The 27,918-nt window shown below is 42.6% G+C and overlaps 1 protein-coding gene and 1 pseudogene across 1 annotated transcript; both read left to right on the top strand.

Moving 5' to 3' along the window:
• The first annotated feature begins 22,116 nt into the window (after nt 1–22,116).
• On the top strand, nt 22,117–22,842 carry LOC136535916 (histone H2B.1-like). Its single transcript, XM_066528360.1, has one exon. It carries the CDS (start codon nt 22,197–22,199, stop codon nt 22,641–22,643), a length of 447 nt encoding a protein of 148 aa, XP_066384457.1. The 5' UTR covers nt 22,117–22,196; the 3' UTR covers nt 22,644–22,842.
• A 651-nt stretch (nt 22,843–23,493) lies between these two features.
• LOC136537529 (uncharacterized) lies at nt 23,494–27,575 on the top strand (annotated as a pseudogene).
• The last annotated feature ends 343 nt before the right edge of the window (nt 27,576–27,918 follow it).

Here is a 27,918-nt window from a genome sequence, read left to right as displayed (position 1 = left end):
CGGTGCCACCGGTGCCCTATACAGAAAAGACAGGGTCTCATAGAGTGCACCGGATGCTGGTCACACAGTGAACGGACGCTGGGGTCCTACGTCCAGTCAGTGGCAGCAGAGCGCGTGCAGGCATCAGTCTTTGACCGGACGCTGGTGCTGAAAGTGACCGGACACTGGCAGGGTGCGTTCGGTTAGGCTGACGTACGGTGACGTAGACGACGAAGAAAAGTTGGAGAAGGACCGACGCTGATGCTGCGTCCGATCGTGACCGACCGGACGCGTTCGGTCGTGAATGGAACCTTACAGGAAACGACCAAACGCTGGGGTTCTGCGTCTGATCACTTTGAGTAGCTGCATTCGGTCATCACTTGACCGTTGAGATCAAGCAACTGAGGTTGAACGGAGGCGACATGTGGCGAGCATCCGTTGACTGGATGCTGAGGTCCAACGTCCGGTCGATATGACCGGCGCGTCCGGTCAACCCAAAAAATGCCCAGTGAAGGGATAGCGGCTAGTTTAGCCCGTGGGGCTATAAATAGAAGGGGTCTCGGCCATGGCTAGGGCTGAGCACCTTGGAGGACTTTGTGTCCATGCTTGAGAGTGCTTGGGAGCCCTCCATCTTATATATGCTTGATAGTGATCATCCAATTGTGTGAGAGAGCGATTCTAGTGCGATTGCATCATGAGGTTGCATCGAGTGGCACTAGGTGATCGAGTTGCAAGCTGGTGGTGCTTGTTACTCTTAGAGGTTGCCACCTCCTAGATGGCTTGGTGGTGGTCTCCGTCGAAGCCCGCAAGAAGCTTGTGTGGTGCTCCGGAGAAGAGCTTTGTGAGGGGCATTGTGCTCGCCCCGCGGGAGCCGCGAAGAGCAACTCTAGTTGAGTGTGTCATTGAGCTACCCTCACCTTTGGGGTAGGTTCTTGCGGTGCCCGACGTGCGGGCTTGGCGGGTGATGCCAATTAGCCACCGAACCACCAAGTGAGCGGTCGACACAATGGGGACTAGCGTGTTGGCAAGCACGTGAACCTTGGGAGAAAAATCACCGTGTCAACCTTGTTCTTCCTGTTGTTTTGGAATCCCTCTACACAAGCTTGTGATTACTTTTATATACATTGTGCTTGTGTAGTTGCTCTTGTAATTAGTTAGCTTGTGTAGCTCACTAGTTACCTTCTTGCTTGTGTAGCATAGAAATAGCTCCCTTGCGTGGCTAATTTGGTTTGTGTAACCTTGTTAGTCACATTGCTTAGTTTGTGTAGCTAAGTATTTGCGCTCTCTAATTTGACTTTGGTTGCCTTGTTATTGAGCATTGCTAGTGAGCTTAGTTGGCTTTGTGCTTTTGCTTACTAGCATGTGTAGGAGCTCCCTTGTTGGTTAAAGTACTAGTGGCATAGGTTTGTGTGACCTTGCTTCTAGAATTGGTTAGGTGAGCTCTAGCTAGCCTGGCACCTTTGTTGCTTAATTAGTATCTTTGGAAGGTGCTAGAGAACATAAATAGAGGGGTGTAGTCTTGGCTAGACCGATAGTTTTAATTCCGCACTAGTTTCGGTTAGGCGACGTGATTAATTTTAGAAAGGACTATTCACCCCCCTCTAGTCCGTCATCTCGACCTCACAAGTGATATCAGAGCAAGGTCTCTCATTTGTGGTCTTCACTGACCCGAGAGGATGACATCTAGTGGGCTAGATGTTTGTGAGACACATTTTTTATGGCCCAAACTTTGCACTTTGGAAAAATCACATGCTTGATCATTTTCATGCAAAGGGACCTAAGTTTTGGTGGATTGTCACTTGTGGTCTCACCCATGTCTTGGACCATAGAAATCTCACCAAAGCTCAAAGAGTTCTCTATGAACTTGATGCACATGCTTGTTGTTATCTAACGAATGCTTTGAGCTTTGATTTAATGAAAAGGATAAACTATGTGGGAACCGCTCATGAGATATGGGAGTCAATCAAGCACACCTACGGTGATTTCTCCATGTGGGATGATGGCAAATTCAAGAAGGAGGATGAGCCCAAGAAGGAGGTGCATGAGTGTGTTGAGCATACCCACAATTCGGTAATTCTGGAAGATTGCTCTACCTCATGGTCAAGTGATGATGATGATGATCACACCACAAGATCACTTGACAAGGGTGATGGCAATGCCACAAGTGTTGCAAATGATGATGCTATCACATGCACACTTGATGGTGATGTTGGTTCATGCTCAAGCTATGATGATGATGCTACTACTAGCTCTCAAACTACACCATATTGTCTCATGTCACAAGGTGACACCAAGGTATCAAATGATAATGTGGTTGATCATGTTAATTCATATGATGAGCTTGTTAGTAGACTTGCTAGCATGACCATATCTTTAGAAAATGAGAAAGCTAAAACATTAAAATCGAAAAATAAAAACTCATTTCTAAAGAACTCTTGTGAAGAACATAAGAAATTACTTGATGCTTTTAAATCTTTACATGATGAGCTAAGATTGAATCATGAGACACTTCTTGCATCTCATGATGAATTATTAGAACATGCCTCTCTCATTAAATTATTTACAAAGAAACTTAAAAATAATGAAAGCTCATCACATAGGTCAATTGATCAATCACATATTGTTGCTAACCCTTGTGATGTAGGTAAGAAGCATGTATCCACCTCTTGTGATGATTTATTAGAGGAAAAAGTCTACTTGACCCCCCCACCTATCATACTGGGTCTACTTCACCCCCTCAACTATGAAACCGTCTGTTTTACCCCCTGAACTTTCCAAAACCGTCTATTTTACCCCCTGGGCGGTTTTTCAGCGACGGTTTTGCTACAGTAACGGTGGGTTTGCTACAGTAGCGGCTCATTGCTACAGTGCCGCCGGTTTTGAATTTCTTTTTTTTTATTTATTTTCGATGAATTTTTGAAAAATCATAGTAAATCATAGAAAAATCATAAAATGAAAAATCTAATTTTATTGGACTCCACATGAGTAGATCTACACAGTGAATATATAATACGGTATGCTTTAGTACAAATTTTTTTTAGCTTTAGATTAATTGGAAAATCCAATTTTGTCTGTAATTAATTAGAATTTATCTATAACTAAGTTATACATAGTCCAATGAGTACGAAATTTTTACTATAGTTCAAGCATACAATAATTAGCGTACCATAAAAATTTCACCACAATTGGACCATAGAAGCTGCAGCTATGAATTATTCCAATTAATTACAGACAAAATTAGATTTTCCAATTAATCTAAAGCTACAAAAAAAAATTTGTACTAAAGCATACCGTATTATATATTCACTGTGTAGATCTACTCATGTGGAGTCCAATAAAATTAGATTTTTCATTTTATGATTTTTCTATGATTTACTATGATTTTTCAAAAATTCACCGAAAATAAATATAAAAAAAATTCAAAACTACCGGCATTGTAGCAAACCCACCGTTACTGTAGCAAAACCGCCGCTGAAAAACCGCCCAGGGGGTAAAATAGACGGTTTTGGAAAGTTCAGGGGGTAAAACAGACGGTTTCATAGTTAAGGGGGTGAAGTAGACCAAGTATGATAGGTGGGGGGGTCAAGTAGACTTTTTCCATTTATTAGATATGCCATGCTCTTCACATATAGATGCTTGTTCTACTTCTATGTCTTATGAGACTAATCTTTTGAAGGAGAACAATGAGCTAAATGAACAAGTGAAGAAATTGAGCAATAAGTTAGAAAGGTGCTACAACTCTCAAGTCACCTTTGAGCATATGTTGAAGACTCAAAGAAACTTTGGTGACAAGAGTGGCGTCGGCTTCAAGACTAGCAAAGTCAATCATCAAGAAAGTTGCAATGACATAAGTAACATTGGCTTCAATAAGAGCAAGATCAAGGGTAAAAGATGGGGCAAGAGAAGATATGAAAGAGAGATGAAGAAGCAAGAACAAGAGAAGCTCTCTCATTTCATGTGCTTCAAGTGCCATGAAGTGGGACATCTTGCAAATGGTTGCCCCAATGAAGAAAAGCTCAAGTTAAAGAAAGAAGAAGAGAGGCTAAGGCATGTTAAGTGCTTCAAGTGTCGTACATGGGGTCATCTCACCTCTATGTGCCCAACCAAGCAATTGGTGAAGCAACTACAAGTGCCTCAACCAAAGCCACAAGTTGAGCAAGAGAAGACACCCTAAGAGCAAATCAAGATCAATCATGAAGATGGTGGTGACTTGATGATGATGAAGAAGAAAACAAGAAGGGGTGGAAAGGCAAACCATCCAATGCAAACTCAAGATGCCAAGATGATGAGCAAGAATGAAGATGAGAAGAAAGATTATGCTCATATCAAGAGCTTCAAGTGTGGAAGTATGGGACACTTTGCCTCTAAGTGTCCTACTGTTTATACCAAAATTTGGAAGAAGAGTCATAGGGACTCGAAAGCTCCCAGGGTCATGTCGTTAGGGAATCAATTGTGTGCAGATCAGAACCAGCTGATTCGAGCGCAAAACTAGAATCAGCTTTCTTTAGATAGCGCCAGTGGATAATGACGAAGGTTATGATCGGCGCTAGGACAAGACATGCTGGACTCTACAAAAAGGGAAAAGATTAGAGTCCAAGTTATCTTAAATTAGGAATATTTTTGTTTATGCCAAGGATTGTAACGAAAAGTGCTCGAGTAGGATTCATGTTTAGGTCCCGAGTATAAATATCAAAGCCCCGACTATTGTAAAGACAACAATCAATCAAATATAAGTCAGTTACTTTTTTTTGCTCCGGCCACCCCTTAGGAGTAGGAGTAGAGTAGATCTTGGCAAGTTCTTCAGCGAGTACAGTTACATCGATCCGGCGACCTCCACTGCTTGTATGTAAGTACTGTCATGGTTTATACCTCTATTCGTATGGCTGCATCGATCCGGTCGACCTCCACTGCGACTCTAGTATAGGCTAGTTATCGACTCTTATCTAATTCAAGTATGGCCTATGTGATTCTGCCTCACACCCCACTGCTTGAATTAGATCAAGCTCAAGTTATCGGCTCTACCTTAGTATGGCAGTCTTTGGTAGATTCATTAAGTTACCGATATTGCTTATTTCTTTCATCGTTTATCTAATTACAGCAATATCACTCTGCCCGATTGAGATTGATCTGGATTGGCCTTATATCTTGTTTAACTCATCGTTTGCTAATTTAAAGTTGATCTAATCTACACCTTAAACGATGAATTATGCTTTTATCGGTTGTTTTACATCAATCTTAATCGTGCATAGCATGCGGTTAAGGCATGTCCGATCTCGAGTAGATCTATTCGTTAATGAAAATTGTTCCATGGCCCATCATCATGGTCTATGGGATTCTGCCTCTCACCCCACTGTTGGCACCATAGAGTGGGGATCGTTAGTTGGTAGACCCGTTCCTGAGGAGGCATGACCTTAACTGTGCGCTATGCCTGAATCGGCTATTTAGTCGATATCGAGTGCTTTCACAAACAGTTCATATTACGAGATCATTGAAGTAGAGATAAGTTGAAAGATATGTTAGCCCCATGATCTTATTATTGTATTATGGCCTACATGATTCTACCTCATGCCCCACTGATATTAGTAATGAGTTAGGGTCGTCAAGCCTATTGTTGTTACTACGGCCTGCATGATTCTGCCTCATGCCCCACTAGTCATGGCGATGGATGAGATCTAACATGTTCATTAGATTTATCTTTATTAAATGGTTAAGTGATGTTGAATTATCTCTTTATATAAAAAGGAGTTTGGTTACTTGTAATCATTGGCTCAGTATAAACCGATCATCATTGATATTTTATTGCTATTGATTAATATTTGCTTAAATAATATTTATCCTGAATGATAATCGATTCTTCTTATACGACCTCATGAGCTTTAATCGATTTATTCTTATGAATATGCTGGAATCGACTATTTAGTCGATCTCCTCTCATATCAGCTCTCAGAGCCGCACATTCGGAACTGTCTGGCAACACCGGCACGTTCCACCCTTAATTACTGATGAGCTTTCTCTCCTTGTCAATTGCAGGGTCACATTGACTGGCACGTCTTGGAAGGATTACGTAGGATCGACCACCCTTGCGCTGAAGCTAGGCGGATCTGCTCCATCAAGCGGACCCTTACGGCTTGCTACGTGTGTTGTCGGCACGGAGACGAAAATTCTATGTCGACACGCGTTTCTAGCACACCCGGTGAGACCCCACAATCGTCATGGCGGCTCACAACAACGACAACATCCTTATGGTACATTATGAAGTCCTACCTGATGAAGATAAGGATACCATCAGCAAAACTACAGAAGAATTTCAGAAGAAGTGTTTGTTGTCCTACACCAAAACGCGTGGCAGCACAATTATTCAGAAATTTTCACTACCAAGAGTTTTACTACACGGGCAGACAGATACAGTCGAAGCTGAACATAGGCGTTTCTTTATGGAAGCCATAGACAAATATGTTCATGATGCCATATCAAGCCGCAATGAAGCTTTCGTTGACGCATTTCACAACGCCATGAAAGAGGCGATTCATGGAATTCCAGTTGGTCAGGTTGGATTGACTTGATACAACATTCCAGATCTATCGACTCAAGGGACTAATCAAGTCGGTACCAGCCATCAAGAAGCAGCACTAGCTGATAATGGTGACGTCCAGACACTTCAAGGTTCATCTAAACAAACTCTAGGTACTACTACAAATCAGATACAGTATAATTCTAGACCATCAATACAGCATGTGCAACAGCCAGCGGGGCAAGGTCAAAATCAGGTGATCAATTTTGGCACATCAGGCCACATATCATCGTCGACTCAAAAAATAGCACCATCAATTCAAAGGATCCGTAGAGATATAGATCCTTATGTCTATAATCAGAGACTTCAAGCATCGAGCCAGCAAAGGACCCAACAGATTGAGATTCCACAAGGCTATCACTATGGCATGGATTATAACACCCTCCACATGATGCCAAATCCAGGATATCAAGGCACGTGGGATTTCAATCCACAGATGGGTCAGCAAGTACCGAGAAACCCAAATCCGCAAGCTGACGAGTTGCTGCTGAAGGTGACTGAGATGATGAAGAATCAGTTCGGTCTGAAGCCAAAGGAGTTGACCTTTTCATACAAATGCCCATATCCAGAATGGTATGATTTGGTCGCTCTTCCTACAAATTAAAGGCTCCCAGAGTTCGCCAAGTTCACCGGTCAAGATAGTACAAGCACAATAGAACATGTCAGTCGGGATCTTACACAATTGGGCGAAGCGTCAGTTGAGGATGCCCATCGAGTTTGTTTCTTCTCCTTATCCCTATCAGGGCCAGCCTTCACTTGGTTTTTGTCACTACCAGTCAACTCCATTGCTAATTGGGCTGACCTAGAAAAGAAGTTTCATACATATTTTTATACTGGGACTGGAGAAAAGAAGATAACTGATTTGACAACCATGAGACAGAGGACTAATGAATCAGGCATTGAGTTTCTTCAGAGATTCTGAGAGACTAGGAACTTGTGCTTCTCATTGAACTTGACCGATGATTAGCTAGCTGATTTAGCTATCCAAGGAATGTTGCCAATGTGGAAAGAAAAGCTGCTAGGACAAGAATTTGACAACTTGGGTCAATTGGCTCAACGAGTAGCAGCACTCAATAGCCAATTCCAGAGTATGCGCAGAGATACCCGATTCTAGAAGAGTACCACCATAGCCGAAGCTTACGATCCATACTCAACAGATGATGGCTATGAAGATGAAGAAGAGGAGGTTGTTGCAGCTGAATGGAATTGGAGCAAGAAGATAGTAATGGTGCCAAATCCTTGGGGAAGAGAAGTCGAGGAGAGCTATGACATTGATGTCACAAAATCGGACAAGCTCTTTCACTTCTTACTTGAGAAGGGCCAGATCAAATTGCCGGATAATCATGTTATGTTGCCCCCCGAACAGTTGAAGAATAAGAAGTTCTGCAAGTTTCATAATGCTACTTCTCATTCCACTAATGAATGCAGAATTTTCCGGCAGCATATACAGAGGGCTATTCAGCAAGGGAGGCTCAAGTTTGATACACCTCGAAAGATGAAGGTGGATGATAATTCTTTCCTAGGAGATCAAAATATGGTTGATGTTGGGCTATTCAAAGGAAAAACTAAGGTCCTAACACTGGCCAAATCGAGAGAAGCTGGAACAGTTGATCCTAAGATGCAAATATCGGCTGATGAATACAGAGAGATTAAAAAACGTCGTAATCAGCAGAGGAGCCGATATGAACAGGGGAAACATCAAAGGATGGAGCAACAAAGCCACGAGTCACATCTCAGATCCTGTTAAACAAGTGGCAGCGGCAGAAGGAAAAAGATTATCAGTGATGGTTAGAGGGTCAAGAATACCAGTGTCAACTGGAAGAAGAGAGGTATGAAAGGAAGCAAGCCAAATGGCACTAGAATTGTCCTTTCTTCAGAGACTGCTGGAACGAGGGTTTGAAATTGCCTACTAGACAACTGTCCAGAATGCAGCAATCAATATTGGGAGTTTAGGCAATCTTAAGTCAACCGCTGGTCTATCCATGCCCAGGATGCATATCATCATAATAACATGGATCGGCGCTTAAAAATAAAAGTATTCATGATCGACTGGGAAAAAGAGTTGTTGACCAAGACTGGGCTGATCATGAAAAAGGAAGCAACCAGAGGGAACATGTTTGGCAGGAAGGCCAATGGTGCCCCAGAGGTTTAACAAGAAGCCAGAAGAGAAGAGTGCAACGCCTAAGGAATAAGAAGATAGAACAGACTCAGCCATCCGATAAAACTCAAGTGTGGCGTAGCAAGCAAATAGCTGATAGAAAGCAACCATCGGCTAATATTCAAATGGTTATTCTGTTGCCATTAGAATTCAGAGTCAATGATGAAAGCCCACAGCCGATCCAAGCAGTCGGCTTTGAAAATTTATTTTAATGAATAATCCAATAGATGGTACAGATGGTAAACTAGGACACGGCTTCACATCGGCTGATGAATTGGAAGAAGTGGATATTGGTTCTAGAGACAGACCTAGGCCGACGTACGTAAGTGCTAAATTGGATCCGGAGTATAAGCAAGAATTAATTAATTTATTGAAAGAATTTAAAGACTGCTTTGCTTGGGAATACTACAAGATGCCTGGTTTGGACCGGTCAATTGTTGAGCATCGGTTGCCAATTAAACCTGGATATCGGCCATTCAAGCAAGCTCCAAGGAGATTCAATTCGAGCATGCTTAATGATATTAAAAAAGAGACTGAAAGGCTACTGGAGGCGAAGTTCATCCGACCATGCCGATATGCAGAGTGGATATAGAATGTTGTCCCTGTATACAAGAAGAATGGAAAATTAAGGGTTTGCATTGATTTTAGGGATCTGAACAAAGTCACACCCATGGATGGTTATCCAATGCCGATAGCTGATATGTTAGTAGATGCAGCAGCCGGGCACAATGTTATTAGCTTCATGGACGGCAATGTAGGGTATAACCAAATTTTCATGGCTAAAGAGGACATAGCGAAGACCGCTTTCAGGTGCCCCGACGCAATCGGCTTGTTCGAGTGGGTTGTGATGACCTTCGGTCTGAAGAATGCTGGTGCCACTTATCAAAGGGCAATGAATTATATTTTCCATAAGTTGATCGGCGGGATTGTTGGAATCTACATTGATGATGTGATGATAAAATCAAAAGGATATAAAGAGCATCTAGCTGATTTGTGGGAAACTTTGGAATGTACAAGAAAACATGGTCTAAAGATGAATCCTAATAAGTGTGCCTTTGGGGTATCAGCTGGGCAATTCTTGGGTTTTATGGTCCATGAGACAGGGATTGAGGTCGGTCAGAAGAGTATGAAAGCAATTGACGATGCGGTGCCCTCGACTACTAAGACAGAGTTGCAATCCTTGCTTGGCAAGATTAATTTCATCAGAAGGTTTATTTCAAATTTGTCGGAAAGGATTCTTCCGTTTTCTCCCTTGTTGAAATTAAAGAACGATCAAGAATTCAGATGGGGTGACATACAACAGAAGGCGTTTGAAGAGATAAAAGAGTATATGAAGCGTCCACCCATGCTAGTTCCTCAGTAGGGTAAGCCTTACAAGTTGTATATATCGGCCAATGACAAAACAATTGGATCGGCCCTGATGCAAGAGTTTGAAGGAAAGGAGCGAGTGGTTTTCTATCTAAGCAGGAGACTTCTAGATCTAGAAATAAGATATTCTTCCACCGAAAAGTTATGCTTGTGCTTATATTTCTCTTGCACCAAGTTGAGGCATTACTTATTGTCGGTTGAATGTATGGTTGTTTCCAAGGCTGACGTAATCAAGCACATGTTATCGATGCCAATACTAAATGGGAGAGTGGAAAAATGGATTCTCGTGTTATCAGAGTTTGACTTGAGGTACGAATCAGCTAAAGCAGTCAAAGGGTAGGTAATAGCCGATTTTGTCACCCAGCATCGTAAACCAAGCATGAATTATGTAGAGCCGGTACCTTGGATGTTATTCTTTGATGGATCATCTTGCAAGCAAGGTGGTGGCATTGGTATTGTTATTATTTCGCCTCGGGGGGCAAATTTTGAGTTTGCCTTTCCAACCAAGCCAATGGTTACCAACAATCAAGTAGAATATGAGGTTGTTTTGAGAGGGATTCAACTTCTTCATGAGGTAAAGGCCGAAGCAATTGAAATATTTGGAGACTCACTGTTAATTATTAATTAGTTGATCGGCCTATATGAGTGCAAAGAAGACACTTTGAGGAGATATTATGACAAGTGTTAGAGGTTGCTCAAAGAGTTTTCTCATGTCTCATTTCAGCACATTCCGAGGGCACAAAATCAAGAAGCTAACCATTTGGCTCAAAGTGCATCAGGTTATCGAGTAATTCAAGAAATCTTGGGCAATGAAACCTTGGATAATGACTGGAGAGTTGAGATAGTCGACTACCTTAGAGATCCATCACGAAAAGTTACCAGAAAGCTAAGGTATAAATCTACTAAATATGTTCTGCTGGATAATCAGTTGTATTACAAAACGATCGACGGGGCCTTACTCAAATGCCTGAATCAAGAAGAGGCTAAGGTGTTGATGGGTGAAGTGTATGAAGGGATATGTGGAGCTCATCAATCGGCTTATAAGATGAAGTGGATTATCCGCAGAACTGGATATTTCTAGCCAACAATATTAGAAGATTGTTTTAAATATTATAAGGGATGCCAAGACTATCAATATTTTGGTAATATCCAGAAGTCATCTGCATCGGCCATGAACCCAATAATCAAGCCATGGCCGTTTTAGGGTTGGGGAATTGATTTAATTGGCCAGATCTTTCCACCCTCGAGCAAAGGACATAAGTTCATATTGGTAGCAATAGATTACTTCACCAAGTGGGTTGAAGCAGTCCCCTTGAAAACGGTAACTTCAAAAAACATGGTTGATTTTGTCAAGGAGCATATTGTGTATCGTTTTGGGATTCCCCAAACCATTACTACCGATCAAGGGACCATGTTCACATTAGAGGAATTCAGAGATTTTGCTGCCAGTATAGGGATCAAGCTGCTAAATTCGTCTCCTTACTATGCTCAGGCTAATGGTCTGCCAGAGGCGTCCAATCAGATTATGATTAAGCTGATCAAGAAGAAAATTGAGGAACAGCCCAGGAAGTGGCATTCAACGCTTAATGAGGCACTATGGGCATACAGGATGACCTGTCATGGATCAATTAAAACATCACCTTATGAGCTTGTGTATGGCCATAACGTAGTCCTTCCTTGAGAAGTTCAGACCGGATCGAGACGTGTTATGTTGCAGAATGATTTATCAGCTGAAGTTTACAAGAATCTGATGATAGACAATCTAGAAGACTTGAGTTGCCTTCGACTGCGTGCTCTTGAGAATATCAAAGCCAATAAACTAAGGGTTGTAAAATATTATAATAAAAAGGTCAAGATTAAGCAATTCTCTGAAGGAGACTTGGTCTGGAAAGTGAAATTGCCGATCGGATCAAAGGACAGTAAATTCGGCAAATGGTCACCTAACTGGGAAGGACCCTATCGGATCAAACGTTGTGCGCCTGGTAATGCTTATATTTTGGAAATGTTAAAAAGAGAGGAAGAATTTGACCGAGCAATCAACAGGAAATATTTAAAGAAATATTATCCTAGCGTTTGGATCAATACTTAATAAACGATATGTTCGGTCGATAGCTTTAATAGCCGATATTAAAAAGATATCGCCTTCGGTACAAAAGGTGAACCCAAAGGAGTAAAAGCCGATATGGTGTGTATCGCCTATAGAAGCAAAGCAAACACAAACAAAGTGAAGGGTATGAAGCACGAAACAATGGGAAACCACTCAAGGCGAGGAAGTTATTTGCTAAACATCACCTATTACAAGCTACGGGCTAGAAAACACTTTGCCTACTATGTCGTCGGCCAGGGTATTGAAAGCTATAGAGTTGGCGACGTTCATAAAATCTTCAACCAAGCGCTCATGCTCCCTAGGGTGCACTGTGTCTAGAAAACCATGGGGAAGAAGCCAAAGATTATGGCCCGAACGGGCTTGTGCAGCAGCCAACGCCATGGCAGCGCCATGACGAACACCATGAAGGGCAACCTCCCTGACACGATTTGGGATGTCATGCAAGCGAACCACCGAAACGGTGCCCCTAGCATTGACAAACCCCGCCACATGATCCACGGCTGATCGAAGACTCTCCAACTGAGCAGTTAGATCTAAAATATTTAAGGAAAGAGTGATCAGAGATCTTGAGGGTAAAATCAAGAAAGAACAGAGAAATAATGGCAGACATCTCACCCATGATTCTAGCTTCAACCCTGGCCAACCTTTCCCTCACTAGGCCGACCCTGGGGGGAGATCGGTCTTCGATCATGGCCAAAGTCGATTCTGCTAGGGAGAGGCAGTTGGCTAGATGCTGGTCGGTCCGGTCGATGGAGGCCAGCAGATCGTCATTGCTGATCTGTTGCCTCAAGTGACAGGGAAGCTAGCAGTGGATTGGTACCAAAGATGACCCCGAGAGCTGGGTGGAGTTGGCCCTTTGATCCAAAGTGATGGGAGCACCCCAAGATGCGTCCTCTTGATGACGAGGGCGTTGGCGTGATGGTGTGGATCCATTACGGGCTTCTTCAGTAGACCTCTTGTTGTTCTCCATGACCTCAAACCTACAGAAAGGTAGAGGATGTACTGAAGACAAAGAGGAGTTGAGACAAATAGGGTTGTTTTTTGGTTCACAGCCATAGCCCGTATATATAGCCTAGGAAAGCGAGAAGATAGATTTCGATGGAGGTATGAAATTGAAATCGGAAACGGAAATGGATCAACACTCTGGGAATTCAGGGGACGGATAACGAAGAGATAACATATTCGCATTTATTGCTTCCCCAGATTACAAAATATCATGGGATGGATACATTGACTAAAGATTAACCCACCAGAACTTCTTTGGATTGAAGGGAGTCCAGATTTCCGCAAGACCGAAACTCATTGTGAGCCAAGTCGCATCGGCCCATCAATAAATTATACCAGAGAAGAAGAAAGTTCGTCCGCCTAACATATGCTCAACAGATTTCTCGATAAATTGAGGAACTATGGGAAAGAAGCCTAGGCTTTCCTGATGGGCATTTGGAGGAGCAACAAGGGAAAGGTGATCACACCCTCTAGCCCTCGTAAACACCAAAACAGCCTTGTGAGCATGAAGTGAGGACTCAGGTGATATCACAAGAATTCTTCTAACCGCAATGGCTGGTCTTCTTGCCCAACGAGGCGCTAGAATAAGTGACACAATCACCCTATGCATAAGAATTCTTCTAACTGCTCAAGATCTTCATAACAAGACCATGGAGGGTCCAGCAGAGTCAGGGGCACTCAAAGAGATAGGAAGAAGAAAGACATGGCTGAATTGTTGAGTTGCTCTCACCAAGGTCGGATAGATATTTTATAGCCGGCCGATGAAGATAAATCCAAGTGCCCGTGAAGCAGTGATAAGTTTTGAGGCATAGGCTCATGAGTGGACGCAAGCGGCAACAAGCAGTAGACCCTAGATCAAGGTTCTCTACCCATGACTGTGGACCAATCAGGGATACAGACGTGATAATTTTAGAATAAAATTACTTTTATCCCAAAATTGGGGGGCATGTGTTTACACCAAAATTTGGAGGAAGAGTCATAGGGACTCAAAAGCTCCCAGGGTCATGTCGTTAGGGAATCAATTGCGTGCAGATCGGAACCAGCTAATTTGAGCGCAAAACTAGAATCGGCTTTCTTTAGATAGCGCCAGCAGATAATGACGAAGGTTATGATCGGCGCCAGGACGAGACATGCTGGACTCTACAAAAAGGGAAAGATTAGAGTCCAAGTTATCTTAAATTAGGAATATTTTCGTTTATGCCAAGGATTGTAACGAATCGTGCTCGAGTAGGATTCATGTTTAGGTTCTAGGTATAAATATCAAAGCCCCGGCTATTGTAAAGACAACAATCAATTAAATACAAGTCAATTACTTTTTTTTGGCTCCGGCCACCCCTTAGGAGTAGGAGTAGAGTAGATCTCGACGAGTTCTTCAACGAGTACGGCTGCATTAATCCGGTCGACCTCCACTGCTTGTCTATAAGTATCGTCATGATTTATACCTCTGTTCGTATGGCTGCATCGATCCGGTCGATCCCCACTGCGACTCTGGTATAGGCTAGTTATCGACTCTTATCTAATTCAAGTATGGCATGTGTGATTCTGCCTCACATCCCACTACTTGAATTAGATCAAGGTCAAGTTATCAGCTCTACCTTAGTATGGCAGTCTTTGGTAGATTCATTAAGTTACCGATATTGCTTATTGCTTTCATCGTTTATCTAATTACAGCAATATCACTCTGCCCGATTGAGATTGATCTAGATCGGCCTTATATCTTGTTTAACTCATTATTTGCTAATTTAAAGTTGATCTAATCTACACCTTAAACGATGAATTATGCTTTTATCGGCTGTTTTACATCAATCTTAATCGTGCATAGCGTGTGGTTAAGGCATGTTCGATCTCGAGTAGATCTATTGGTTAATGAAAACCGTTCCATGGCCTGTCATCATGGCCTGTGGGATTCTGCCTCTCACCCCACTGTTGGCACCATGGAGTGGGGATCGTTAGTTGGTAGACCCGTTCCTAAGGAGGCATGACCTTAACTATGCGCTATGCCTGAATTGGTTGTTTAGCCGATATCGAGTGCTTTTACGAACAGTTCACATTACGAGATCATTAAAGTAGAGATAAGTTAAAAGATATGTTAGCCCCATGATCTTATTATTGTATTACGGCCAGCATGATTCTGCCTCATACCCCACTGATATTAGTAATGAGTTAGGGTCATCGAGTATATTGTTGTTACTACGGCCTGCATGATTCTGCCTCATGCCCCACTGGTCATGGCGATGGATGAGATCTAACATGTTCATTAGATTTATCTTTATTAAATGGTTAAGTGGTGTTGAATTGTCTCTTTATATAAAAAGGAGTTCAGTTACTTGTAATCATTGGCTTAGTATAAATCGATCATCATTGATATCTTATTGCCATTGATTAAATTTGCTTAAATAATATTTATCCTGAATGATAACCGATTCTTCTTATATGACCCCATGAGCTTTAATCGATTTATTCTTATGAATATGCTGGAATCGACTATTTAGTCGATCTCCTCTCATATCGGCTCTCAGAGCCGCACATTCGGAACTGTCTGGCAACACTAGCACGTTCCGCCCTTAATCACTGATGAGCTTTCTCTCCTTATCAATTGCAGGGTCAAATTGATTGACATGTCTCGGAGAGGATTGCACAGGATCGACCACCCTTGCGCTGAAGCTAGGCGGATCTGGTCCATCGAGCGGACCCTTCCGGCTTGCTACGTGTGTCCTCGGCACGGAGACGAAAATTCTGTGTCGACACCTAACAAGCTTGAGAAGAATGCTCAAGCAATCCATGAGAGGCAAGGCAATGAGAAGCACCACATGAGCAAAGAAGAGAAGGCTCAAGCAAAAAGAGAGTGCTACTCATACCAGGAAAAGGGACACATGGCACATTCATGTCCCCTAGGTGACATTTCTAAGCCTATTTCAATTGTTAATAATAATGTGCTTAGAAAGGATGGTAATGGTACCTCTATGGTTGCTATTGCAAAACATCCTGCTACTCATACTAAGGTGTTACCTAAGTATATTGCTCCTAACTTGAGAGGACCCAAACTTATTTGGGTACCATCAAAAAGTGGATAATTGTTTGTAGGTACCATCGACATTGGAGACTTGATTCAATTGATCTCACATTATTCATCATATGTTGAATCAAGTTATAAGCTTAGTGCACATCCAAACCTAATGCCAAGAGAAAATTGAGTGAAGTCCAAGTGCTATCAATATACAAGTTCTATAATTCAAGTTGTTGGTGATTCATTGGATATATTTGATGACTTGTAAATAATTGAGTTGAAGCTTGCTAGTTGAATGATCATAAGCTAACCAAGTGAGCTGTGATCTTAGCCATGTTTGTGTGATCAAAACTTATCAGATTGGCATAAAAATTGGTGTACATGCTCTAGACTTATGGTATGAGATGTTGTAGAAATTTCATGAAAATTGGATAAAAATTGTTCTTCCCGTTGTTTTGGAATCCCTTTACACAAGCTTGTGATTACTTTTTATATACATTGTGCTTGTATAGTTGCTCTTGTAATTAGTTAGTTTGTGTAGCTCACTAGTTACCTTCTTGCTTGTGTAGCATAGAAATAGCTCTCTTACATGGCTAATTTGGTTTGTGTAACCTTGTTAGTCACATTGCTTAGTTTGTGTAGTTAAGTATTTGCGCTCTCTAATTTGGCTTTGGTTGCCTTGTTATTGAGCATTGCTAGTGAGCTTAGTTGGCTTTGTGCTTTTGTTTACTAGCATGTGTAGAAGCTCCCTTGTTGCTTAAAGTACTAGTGGCATAGGTTTGTGTGACCTTGCTTCTAGAATTGGTTAGGTGAGCTCTAGCTAGCCTGGCACCTTTGCTGCTTAATTAGTATCTTTGGAAGGTGCTAGAGAACATAAATAGAGGGATGTAGTCTTGGTTAGATCGATAGTTTTAATTCCGCACTTGTTTTGGTTAACCGACGTAATTAATTTTAGAAATGACTATTCACCCCCCTCTAGTCCGCCATCTCGACCTCACAACACTCCGCCGGTGAAGTTCCTAACTCTTGCTCAAATGTGCCAACCACCAAGTGTATCACCTTGTGCACATGTGCTAGCATATTTTCGTAAACATTTTCAAGGGTGTTAGCACTCCACTAGATCCTAAATACATATGCAATGAGTTAGAGCATCTAGTGTCACTTTGATAACCGCATTTCGATACGAGTTTCACCCCTCTTAATAGTACGACTATCGATCCTAAATGTGATCACACACACTAAGTGTCTCGATCACCAAAACAAAATGGCTCCTACAATTTATACCTTTGCCTTGAGCCTTTTGTTTTTCTCTTTCTTCTTTTCAAGTCCAAGCGCTTGATCATCACCATGGCATCACTATCATCATGTCATGATCTTCATTTGCTTCATCACTTGGAATGTGCTACCTATCTCATAATCACTTTGATAAACTAGGTTAACACTTAGGGTTTTATCAATTCACCAAAACCAAACTAGAGCTTTCAGTGAGTTTGTCGAGCGTAGAACTGGCATCCTTCACACCTACGGACCACCTCCTCTGCATCTCGCAGCGTAGTGGGCCAGTAAAAACCTTGGCGAAAGGCTTTCCCGACCAGCGACCTTGGGGCTACGTGATGTCCACAGATTCTGGCATGGAGTTCGAGAAGTTGTTTCCCCTGGTTGGTCGGGATGCACTTCATGAGCACTCCTGGCGGACTTCGCTTGTAAACTTTGTTACTAATGGTGACGAACGTCTTGGCGCATCGAGCGATTCATCGCGCTTCAGTCCTTTCTAGTAGGAGAACCTCCTCGAGGAGGTAGGCGAGCAGTGGTGCTCTCCAGTTGGCCGGATTAAGTGCCATCACGGCGATGTCACCGGGCAACGTTGTCATGGAGGCACCAAGGTTAGAGCCCTCGAGCGCTCGGTCGGGGTCGAGGCATGTCGGGGGGTCGAAGCCCCCGAGTGTCAGATTGGTGTTGGAGCATGTCTGGGTCGGGTCCTCTAGGATGCAGGCAGATGGCTCGTGGAGGTCGTTTACAAAGACCCCGTCGGCGGGCGGTTCCCGTCTGGCCGCCAATTTTGTGAGGAAGTCAGCGGCGATATTGTCCTTTCGAGGGACATGATGCAGTTCGATTTCTTGAAACTTGTCCTCGAGTTTGTGCACCTCCTGGCAGTACGTCGCCATGAGAGGGCTCTTGTAGGAGGACTCCTTCATGACTTGGTCGATGACCAACTCTGAGTCACCGCGGACATACAGCCACGTGGCGCCGAGCTCGACGGTGATGCGCAGTCCATTGATGAGGGCCTCATACTTCGTGGCATTGTTCGAGGCTAAAAAATAGAGACAGATCGCGTAGTGGAGCCTGCTCCCATCCGGGGAGATCAAAACCACTCCAGCCCCCGAGCCAGGCGCCATGACCAACCCATCGAAGTACATCGTCCAGTACTCATGGGTGACGTCCGGGGTCGGGAGCTGGACTTCCGTCCATTCGGCGATGAAGTCGGTAAGAGCCTGAGACTTAATAGCGGTGCGGGGGACATACCTGATGTCGTGGCCCATGATCTCGAGAGCCCACTTAGAGATTTGGCCGACGGCAACGCGGTTACAGATGACCTCCCCGAGTGGGTATGAGGTGATGACCATGACCTCGTGGTCGGTGAAGTAGTGCATGAGATTCCGAGTCGCCATCAGCACGGCGTACAGAAGCTTCTAAACCTAGGGGTAGTGAATTTTGGCGTCGGTGAGTACCTCACCGAAGAAGTACACCGGTCGTTGGACCTTCAGGGGGTGTCCCGGCTCCTCCCTCTCGACGACGACGACGGCGCTCACAACGTGGTTGCTTGCCGCGATGTAGAGGAGGAGGGATTCTCCCCGTTCGAGAGCGACAAGGATTGGAGCCGACGTTAGTGATGTTTTGAGGCTTTTGTAGATAGGCATCCCCCGTTCGCCTAGTCGGGAGATGAACCGGCTCAGGGCGGCCAAACAGCCGGTGAGCCTCTGTACGTCCTTGACGTTGCGTATAGGGCCCATGTTGGAGATGACCGTGATTTTTTCGGGGTTGGCTTTGATGCCGCGCTCGGACACGATGTATCCGAGCAGCTTCCCCTTCGAAACCCCGAAAACACATTTTTCAGGATTCAATTTGACGCTGAACCTTTCGAGGTTCGCGAATGTGGTGGCCAAGTTTGCGATCAGGTCGCTAGCTTGAGCCGTTTTCACCACTATGTCATCTACATAGACGGTGATTGTTAGTTTTGGCCACTCGACTTGGTCAGGTTGGTCAGGCGGGTCGATTTGGTCGGCAAAGCATCGCTGCATGCACCGTTGATAGGTGGCGCCAGCGTTCTTCAGACCGAAAGACATGGTTACATAACAGTACGAACCATACGGGGTGATGAATGAAGTCGCGACCTGGTCGGACTCTTTGATCGCGATCCAGGGTTGCAACCAAACAAGCCCTAACTCTGTGACAGGGTAGTTATTCCTTAACCCCCCATGTCCAGTACAAAACTTACACACCTTTAGGCCTCTAAGATGGGCAAAGCGGCCAATCCACACACCCATGCACCTAACGATTTAAACCATGTGCCTTCAACCACAGTTGCCGCGCTTGCTCTTGCTGCTTGGGTACCTGACATACTCTTCCCCATTATAACTTGTCTCCAAGCTGTGAGACACCGACGCTACATGTCTTCAGGGTCCTCCAAAGATAGCCATTGAGCGGGGCAAGTTGTCCCACAACAGTGGTACCTTCGACAACAACACACTTCCTTCAAGAATTCGAGCTTCCTAAATTACCTGGACATGCAACATGTCCATATCTGGATCAGTGGCAACTGAACTCAAGGAATCCAATACCTCGGTATTTGTTTCTTGATCTGTGAAACATGTACCACGGGATGAATCAAGGTCCATAAAACTAAGGAGAGCTTGTGATTTGTGCGAAATGTGGCTGTAATTTAAAATAGACCAGATCTCCCACTTGAAATTCTCTCTCTGATCTATGTTTATCGGCATGATGCTTCATTCTCCGCTGAGCTCTCAACAATTGTTGCTGAATCAACATTGTTAACAAATTTCTCTCAGATAGCCAAGCAGACAAGTCTGAGATAGTAGCTGCTCTAGGATCAATGATACCCAACTGCCTATGAGTGTGTCCATACAATATGCAGACTAATAAGAAGTATTATACCAAAATTCTACAAGTGGAAGCCGTTTACTCCCTTCTTTGGGACAGGAATGAACAACACACCTCAAAAATCCTTCCAAACACTAATTTAATCTCTCACTCTGGCTATCAGACTGTGGATGGTATACAGAGCTCATCATAAGCTTAGTATCAGTGAGAAAACAACTTTCGCCATAAAGTACTAGTGAACACTCTATCTCTATCACTAATAATAACTTTTGGCAGGCCATGAAATCTATAGATGTTATTGAAATAGGTTTATGCAATGTGCGTAGCAGTATAAGGATGAGCTAATGGAGAGAAATATCCATACTTTGAGAACTTGTCAATGACCACAAGAATGACATCCCATTTACCAGACTTGGTAAACCTTCATGAATAAGTTGTTAGCTCTATTGTACTATATACTACAGTATGTACTCCTATCATATCTGTATTTTTATGAGATATGGTGATTTATCTAAATAAATATATTTTTTGCACTCCCCGTATTCCAAATTATAAGATATTTTAGTTTTTCTAGATATATAATTTTTGTTATACACTTAGATATACAATATGTCTAATCGTCTAGATACCCTTACTATCTCAAAAAGAACACAATTATCACATTTAGAGTCAAACAGTTTGAGGTTTGACCAAAGTTATACAAAAATGTACTAACATTTATGATGCAAAATAAGCACCACTAGATTAATTATGAAATATATTTTCATAGTAAACCTAGTTGGAGACATAAATATTGATAATATTTATTATAGACTTGGTCAAACTTAAGCTCCGTTAAAAAAACTTAAGCTAATTGATTGGCACATAACTCATAGTTGCATTATTTTTGAAGGGAGGGAGTACGTAGTGGAAACAATATAGGTAAAAAAGTCAAAATGTTTTATAATTTAAAATAGATTGAGTACATAATATTTAAAAAAGGAAATAATTCAGCTCTCATATTTTTTTTATATGTTAGCCCATCCCACCGCGCTTTATTCTCACTATCTGCATCTCACTCTTGTCATCCACACATTTCCAATTCCAAATACAAAAAGGATAATTGTTTTCGTCCAAAACTAGCATAATCTAAACCATGAGATAGCACAACATGTGTATAACCATAGTACATAGTCTGATCTTAAAACTCATTGATAAAATAGATAACACAATCGGTGACGTAAATAACGAGTCGTAAGTCATTTAACTGACCGTGCAACGAGCTGTTGATTTTGTTAGAATACACAAACATATTTGTTAGTAACAGTTCAAGCGAAGACAAGTTCTTTTGCTAGTGTTTTCCCTTTTCGTTTTTTCCTCTGGTTCATGTAGGAAAGAGAAACCGTGAGTTCCCGTCCAACTGGCTACGTGCAGGAAGAGAGACCAGACGTCGGTTGATGCAGTCATGCAGAGGCGAGGGTAATTTTATTTTGTTAATTTTATATAATTAAAATAGGCTCCATTAAATGGCCAAACTCTAATTTTAAATTAATCTCCAAGATATCGGAAACAAACGGCACGGCCAGCTTGAAACAGCACGCGCGGACGCTGCGGACCCATCTACTTCGTTCCACGCGTCACTATCACTACCCGCGGAAAATTCAACGCTCCACTCTCCGCCGTCCATCCTCCCGCGGCGGCCCAAATCCAACGCCTGCAGGTCGGGACAACTCATCGATCCGCGCCCCACCCATCTCCACCAATCTCCTTCCATCGTGTTCCTCTACAAAAGCTCCCCTCCCCCGAATCCCCATTCCACACCAAGAAAAGCCTCCTCCCTCCCGTGTCTCGAACCAACCGCATCGCCCCCCGTCTCCCTCGTATACCCGACACCCCCGACCCGATGGCGCCCAAGGCCGAGAAGAAACCAGCGGATAAGAAGCCGGCGGCCGAGGAGAAGGCGGAGAAGGCGCCCGCGGGGAAGAAGCCCAAGGCCGAGAAGCGCCTGCCCGCCTCCAAGTCCTCCGGCAAGGAGGGCGGCGAGAAGAAGGGGAAGAAGAAGGCCAAGAAGAGCGTGGAGACCTACAAAATCTACATCTTCAAGGTGCTGAAGCAGGTGCACCCCGACATCGGTATCTCCTCCAAGGCCATGTCCATCATGAACTCCTTCATCAACGACATATTCGAGAAGCTCGCCGGCGAGGCCGCCAAGCTCGCGCGGTACAACAAGAAGCCAACCATCACCTCCCGCGAGATCCAGACCTCCGTGCGCCTCGTCCTCCCCGGGGAGCTCGCCAAGCACGCCGTCTCCGAGGGAACCAAGGCCGTCACCAAGTTCACCAGCAACTGAGCGAGCTGGAACCAAGTTCACCAGCTGGAGCATCCACGGATTTGTTAGGTCTCCCGAGGGTTCTTCGTTGTGTCCTCTCCCGCTCACCTCCCATATGTATGTGCTGTGAAATCGTTGATGTTCTCATCGGGAACAAGACGAATAGTTAGCTCCCCTGCTTTATAAATCGTGCCTTAGATTTGATGCCCCCGTTGTGGAATATAGTTGTATCGGTGCCTTCTCAAATTTTCTTCAGCTCTGGTAATTTGGGGATCTAACATTTTGAGCGGAGAGTGGAGAACTGGACACGAATTACCGATGAAGATGCGAAGTCACGAGGTTGAAGGGTGTCAGGTTCTTCAGCACGGAGATATTTGTGAGCATTGACTATGTATTGTAGCCATATGGTTCACCATGTGATGAAATGATGATTCGATTTGTGCCAGAACTTTGTGAATGTGTGATCATATCATCTTTGCTTGTGAGGATGTGGATTTCAGGGTTTGCAAGTAGTGCCTGGTGCTATCAGAGATTCCTTTTGATGGTAACACATAGCGACAATGATGATTTCAAGGTTTCTCCATTTGTGTTAAGCCTGATTGCTTCCCAGTTCCTCCATAAGTAGTTGGCCATAACAAATGCTGATGAATTTGGTGTATTCGTGCATCTAGTGTTGAAGCAGCATTCTGAGTAGCTTTGGCACTTCAGTGCCTTCATCTTTGGTGGTATACTGGTATGTGTGGTAGGCTGTCATCTTCACCTCCTGAAGTACTACTGTCAATCGTGTTTTGGAGATTATTCCCATTGGTTAATATGGACCTCAATAAATTGAAAGCTGCTGTAAATGTTTCAATACTATCTATGCACACTGATGAGTGATGAAGCTGTACAAGTTCGGTTCATAGGGAACATACATCCCTGTCTTACTAAGTATGTTGTCAAATGCTGCCTGTTACTAGTATTACTAGTGTGGTTGTGGCATACCACATCCAGTATTAACTCTGTTTTATTGTGTTTTTGTAGGATTGTCATTCTATACAACGGAGGAAGAACTCAAAGAAGTATTTTCACCATTCGGCACTTTAGAGGAAGGTAGATCACCTGTGCTATATACTATTATAGGCCCTGCCATGCTCCTTACCAAATGCAGTTGGGAATCTTCATATTTCTTATTGAAACTTAAGAGTTTATATCTGGTTTCGTAACAGTATTGGTTGTGCTAATTGAACCAAAATAGCTTATTTTCAGTTTTATGTTGGTCTCTGTATCTTATAAAGTGCCGCTCGACTCATGTGAGACCAACAAACTGGAAGGATGAAGGGATTTGGTTTTGTCAGATATTCATCGCAAGCAGAGGCAGAAAAAGCTGTTAAGGCAATAGAATGGCAGGGTATATGCTATCTGCTCTGCTCACTGCTTCCAATACAAACTTGATTTACTGATGCTAATTGTGATGTCTACAAACTGCTAGCTGCAGTTGTTTAGTTGCCATTTATCTAACAAAATACTGTAGAAAATTCATGACAGTGCAAATGAGCTCTGATATCATCTTTCTCAACTGAACCCCTCCGAAGTTGTTGGTTTCTTGACCTAGTCATTCTGCAAATCTCCATTCAAAAATATATATCATACTCTTGAATCTTGATTCTTGAAAGCTGAATGTATTAATTATCATGCCTATTTCATCAAAAAATTATCATGCCTATTTTCAAAAGAATTGAGAAAACAATCGAAGATGCACAGATATTACATTTAACATGGCTTTTTATGTAAAAGAGTGTTTCCTAGCTTAGTCTTAAAATCTGCTGTGGGATGCATTCCATCATGAAAGTACCTGTTTTGAGTGATTGGATTGAATTAAATGCATTTTATGTGGTCCGCTTAGTAGTTACTAAGGCAGGGACTATTTATCATTTCCTTACATCTCCCTGCCTGTCATTGATGGAGCAACCTGGACGACGACGAAGTCTTTAAGTCCCAAACAAATTAGGGTAGGCTAGAGTTGAAACCCAACAGAAGCAATCAAGGTTCATGCATGTGAATAGTTGTTTTCCAAACACTCCTATCTAAGGCTAAGTCTTTGGATATATTCCATCATTTCAAGTCTCTTTTTATTGTCTCTACCCAAGTTAACTTCGGTCTTCCTCTGCCTCTCTTCACGTTACTATCCTGGCTAAGGATTCCACTACGCACCGGTGCCTCTGGAGGTCTCCGTTGGATATGTCCAAACCATCTCAACCGGTGTTGGACAAGCTTTTCTTCAATTGGTGCTACCCCTAATCTATCACGTATATCATCGTTCTGAACTCGATCCCTTCTTGTATGGCCGCAAATCCAACGCAACATACGCATTTCCACGACACTTATCTGTTGAACATGTTATCTTTTCGTAGGTCAGCATTCTGCGCCATACAACATAGCAGGCCTAATCGCCGTCCTATAAAACTTGTCTTTTAGCTTCTGTGGTAACATTTTGTCACATAGGACACCAGATACTTGGCGCCACTTCATCCACCCTGCTTGATTCTATGGCTAACATCTTCATCAATATCCCCGTCTCTCTGTAGCATTGATCATAAATATCAAAAGCTATCCTTCATATCCTTCCGAGGCACTACTTGACCTTCCAAACTAATATCTTCCTCCTCCCGAGTAGTAGTGCCTAAGTCACATCTCATATACTCAGTTTTAGTTCTACTGAGTCTAAAACCTTTGGACTCTAAAGTCTCCCGCCATCACTCCAGTTTCTAATTCACTCCTGTCCGGCTTTCATCAACTAGCACTACATCGTTCGTGAAAAGCATACACCAAGGGATGTCCCCTTGTATGTCCCTTGTGATCTCATCCATCACTAAGACAAACAGATAAGGGCTCAAAGCTGACCCTTGATGTAGTCCTATCCTAATCGGGAAGTCATCCGTGTCTCCGTCACTTGTTCGAACACTAGTCACAACATTGTTGTACATGTCCTTAATGAGCTCGACGTACTTCGTTGGGACTTTATGTTTGTCCAAAGCCCATTACATAACATTCTTTGGTATTTTATCATAAGTCTTCTCCAAGTCAATAAAAACTATTTGTAGGTCCTTCTTCTCACTATACCGCTCCATAACTTGTCCTATTAAGAAAATGACTTCCATGGTTGACCTTCCGGGCATGAAACTAAATTGGTTCATAGAGACTCGCGTTATTGCTCTCAAGCGATGCTCGATAACTCTCTCCCATAGCTTCATAGTATGGCTCATCAACTTAATTCCCCGGTAATTAGTATAACTTTGAATATCTCCTTTATTCTTGTAGATCGGTACCAATATACTTCTCTTCCACTCGTCAGGCATCTTGTTCGATTGAAAAATATGGTTGTACAGCTTAGTTAGCCATACTATAGCTATGTCCCCGAGGCATCTCCACACCTGGATGACTGCAAGGGAGAGATAATTTGGCTGTATAATTTTGGTAACAATAATGCTTTAGCAGCACTGTTCTTATTTACATGTTGAACACTGACCAAGATGTCTTTCATTCAGAAAATTTGCCCCCCTTCAAGGCAGAACTATACTCCTCATGGTAATATGGTCCAGTATGAAACTTGCACCTAATATCCTAAATCCTAATACATTATCTGTGCAAGCAGACTACAAGTTAACTTAGTTTGGATGCGGAGTAGTGGACTATAGTAACCACTAAATCAATGCACCCCCCGTGCCCCCCCCCCCCCCCCCCCCCCCCCCCCCCCCCCCCCCCCCAAAAAAAAAAACAATGGTCATGATTTTTTCCATTGCACTTTCCTTTCAGCAGCATTATATTAGGAGTTTCTAACTCTTCGTAAAATCACAATTCAGCACAAGCTGGATTTTTTTTTGGAAGGCACACAAGCTGGAAATTAACTAGTTTCCATCAAGGCAAGTAGGCAACACATGTTTCCAGCAAGCTTAACGTAGTTTTATGTTGATTTGTAGCTTTATTGTTTCTTATTTAATGAAATTGTATTTTGGCATATGTTCTACACAGAAAGCTTCTGCTGGTGTGTAAATATCGATAGGGACTTATTTTTTGTAAAAGTGATTGTTTATGACCGTTTCTGATATTTACTGTATATAAAATTTGTTTTTTCTATTCTGTTGTAGTCAATACTGCAGCCACCGCTAATAAGTAGTTGAAATGACACATGGAAAATTTCTGACCCACCAAGATTCTTTTCATTTAAGGACACCTGTGAAATGCGAGGATTTTTCTTGTTTTTTGCAGTTTTCATGTGAATGAGCTGATTCTAGTGAAATTCATGTACGATTCCTACCTTCCAAAGGAGTCCTAAATATATTTTTTCTGATTATTTCCACCTGTTTTCGTACCTACATTCCGATATACTTTCAACTTGTGAGGGTGTTTAAGCCTGGAATTCCACTGCCATCAGCAATACTCTCTTCTGAATCCAGTTGTTCTCTGGTTTCATTTATTGAATTAAATTAAAATGAAAAGCATTTGAATACTTCATTCCCTGAGCAAGTTGTGATCTGGTATCAGCTTATCATTTTTACGTTATATTCTTTTTACTTAACTTTCTCTAATGAACTGTATCTTAACAAATTGTACCTGGAAGATTGATTTCTGTGTAGATGGTAAAAGAACACAAAAGCAAGCTGGACACCCTTCATTGCAGAAGAGTCACCATTTGCTTTCATATGTCTAGTCTTTTGGCTTTCACCGACAAGATTGATCCCCAAGCTTATCTTGCCAAGTCATTGCATTATTTTGTTTTTTTTTTCTTCGTTGGAGCCTGTTTTTGGTTCATTAGCAAGTATATTTGTTACAGAAGCTAGCACGCTTCAGCTTGTATGTTCGTTTCTGTACCTGAAAATGAGAATGCCATGAGGTTATGTCTGATGCCAAATCTCCTGAATTCCCAATTGCCGTTGTCTTCTGTATACATGTGTATGCAGAAGTAAACTTTAGGTATTTTTAATGCCACCACTACCTTAAACAGTTGCTCTGTATTTGTTTATGTTGACCTGCCCCCAGTCTGGTTGGTTAACACTTAACAAAGTATTCAAAACTAAAGTCTGCAAAAAAATAATAAAATTGATATTCAAAACTTTTTTTGGTAAGATTTTAATACTCTCTCCGTTCCAAATTAGACGTTTTAACTTTTCTAAATATATTAGTTTTACTATGTATCTAGACATTGTTTGTATCTAGCCTGTTCGCTTGCTCGTATATGATCGTGGATTATAAGCTGGAACAGTCTTTTTTTTCACATCAAACCAGCCAGCAGTAAATAATCCATGATCGTTTACAA

This window comes from Miscanthus floridulus, chromosome 2 (assembly GCF_019320115.1).
Source record: "Miscanthus floridulus cultivar M001 chromosome 2, ASM1932011v1, whole genome shotgun sequence".
NCBI lineage: Eukaryota > Viridiplantae > Streptophyta > Magnoliopsida > Poales > Poaceae > Miscanthus > Miscanthus floridulus.
This window is presented reverse-complemented; position numbering and strand designations above follow the sequence as displayed.

What these genes read in the sequence shown, in the direction of transcription:
- LOC136535916 (XM_066528360.1), top strand. Translation starts at nt 22,197, where the DNA reads ATGGCGCCCAAGGCCGAGAAGAAACCAGCGGATAAGAAGCCGGCGGCC.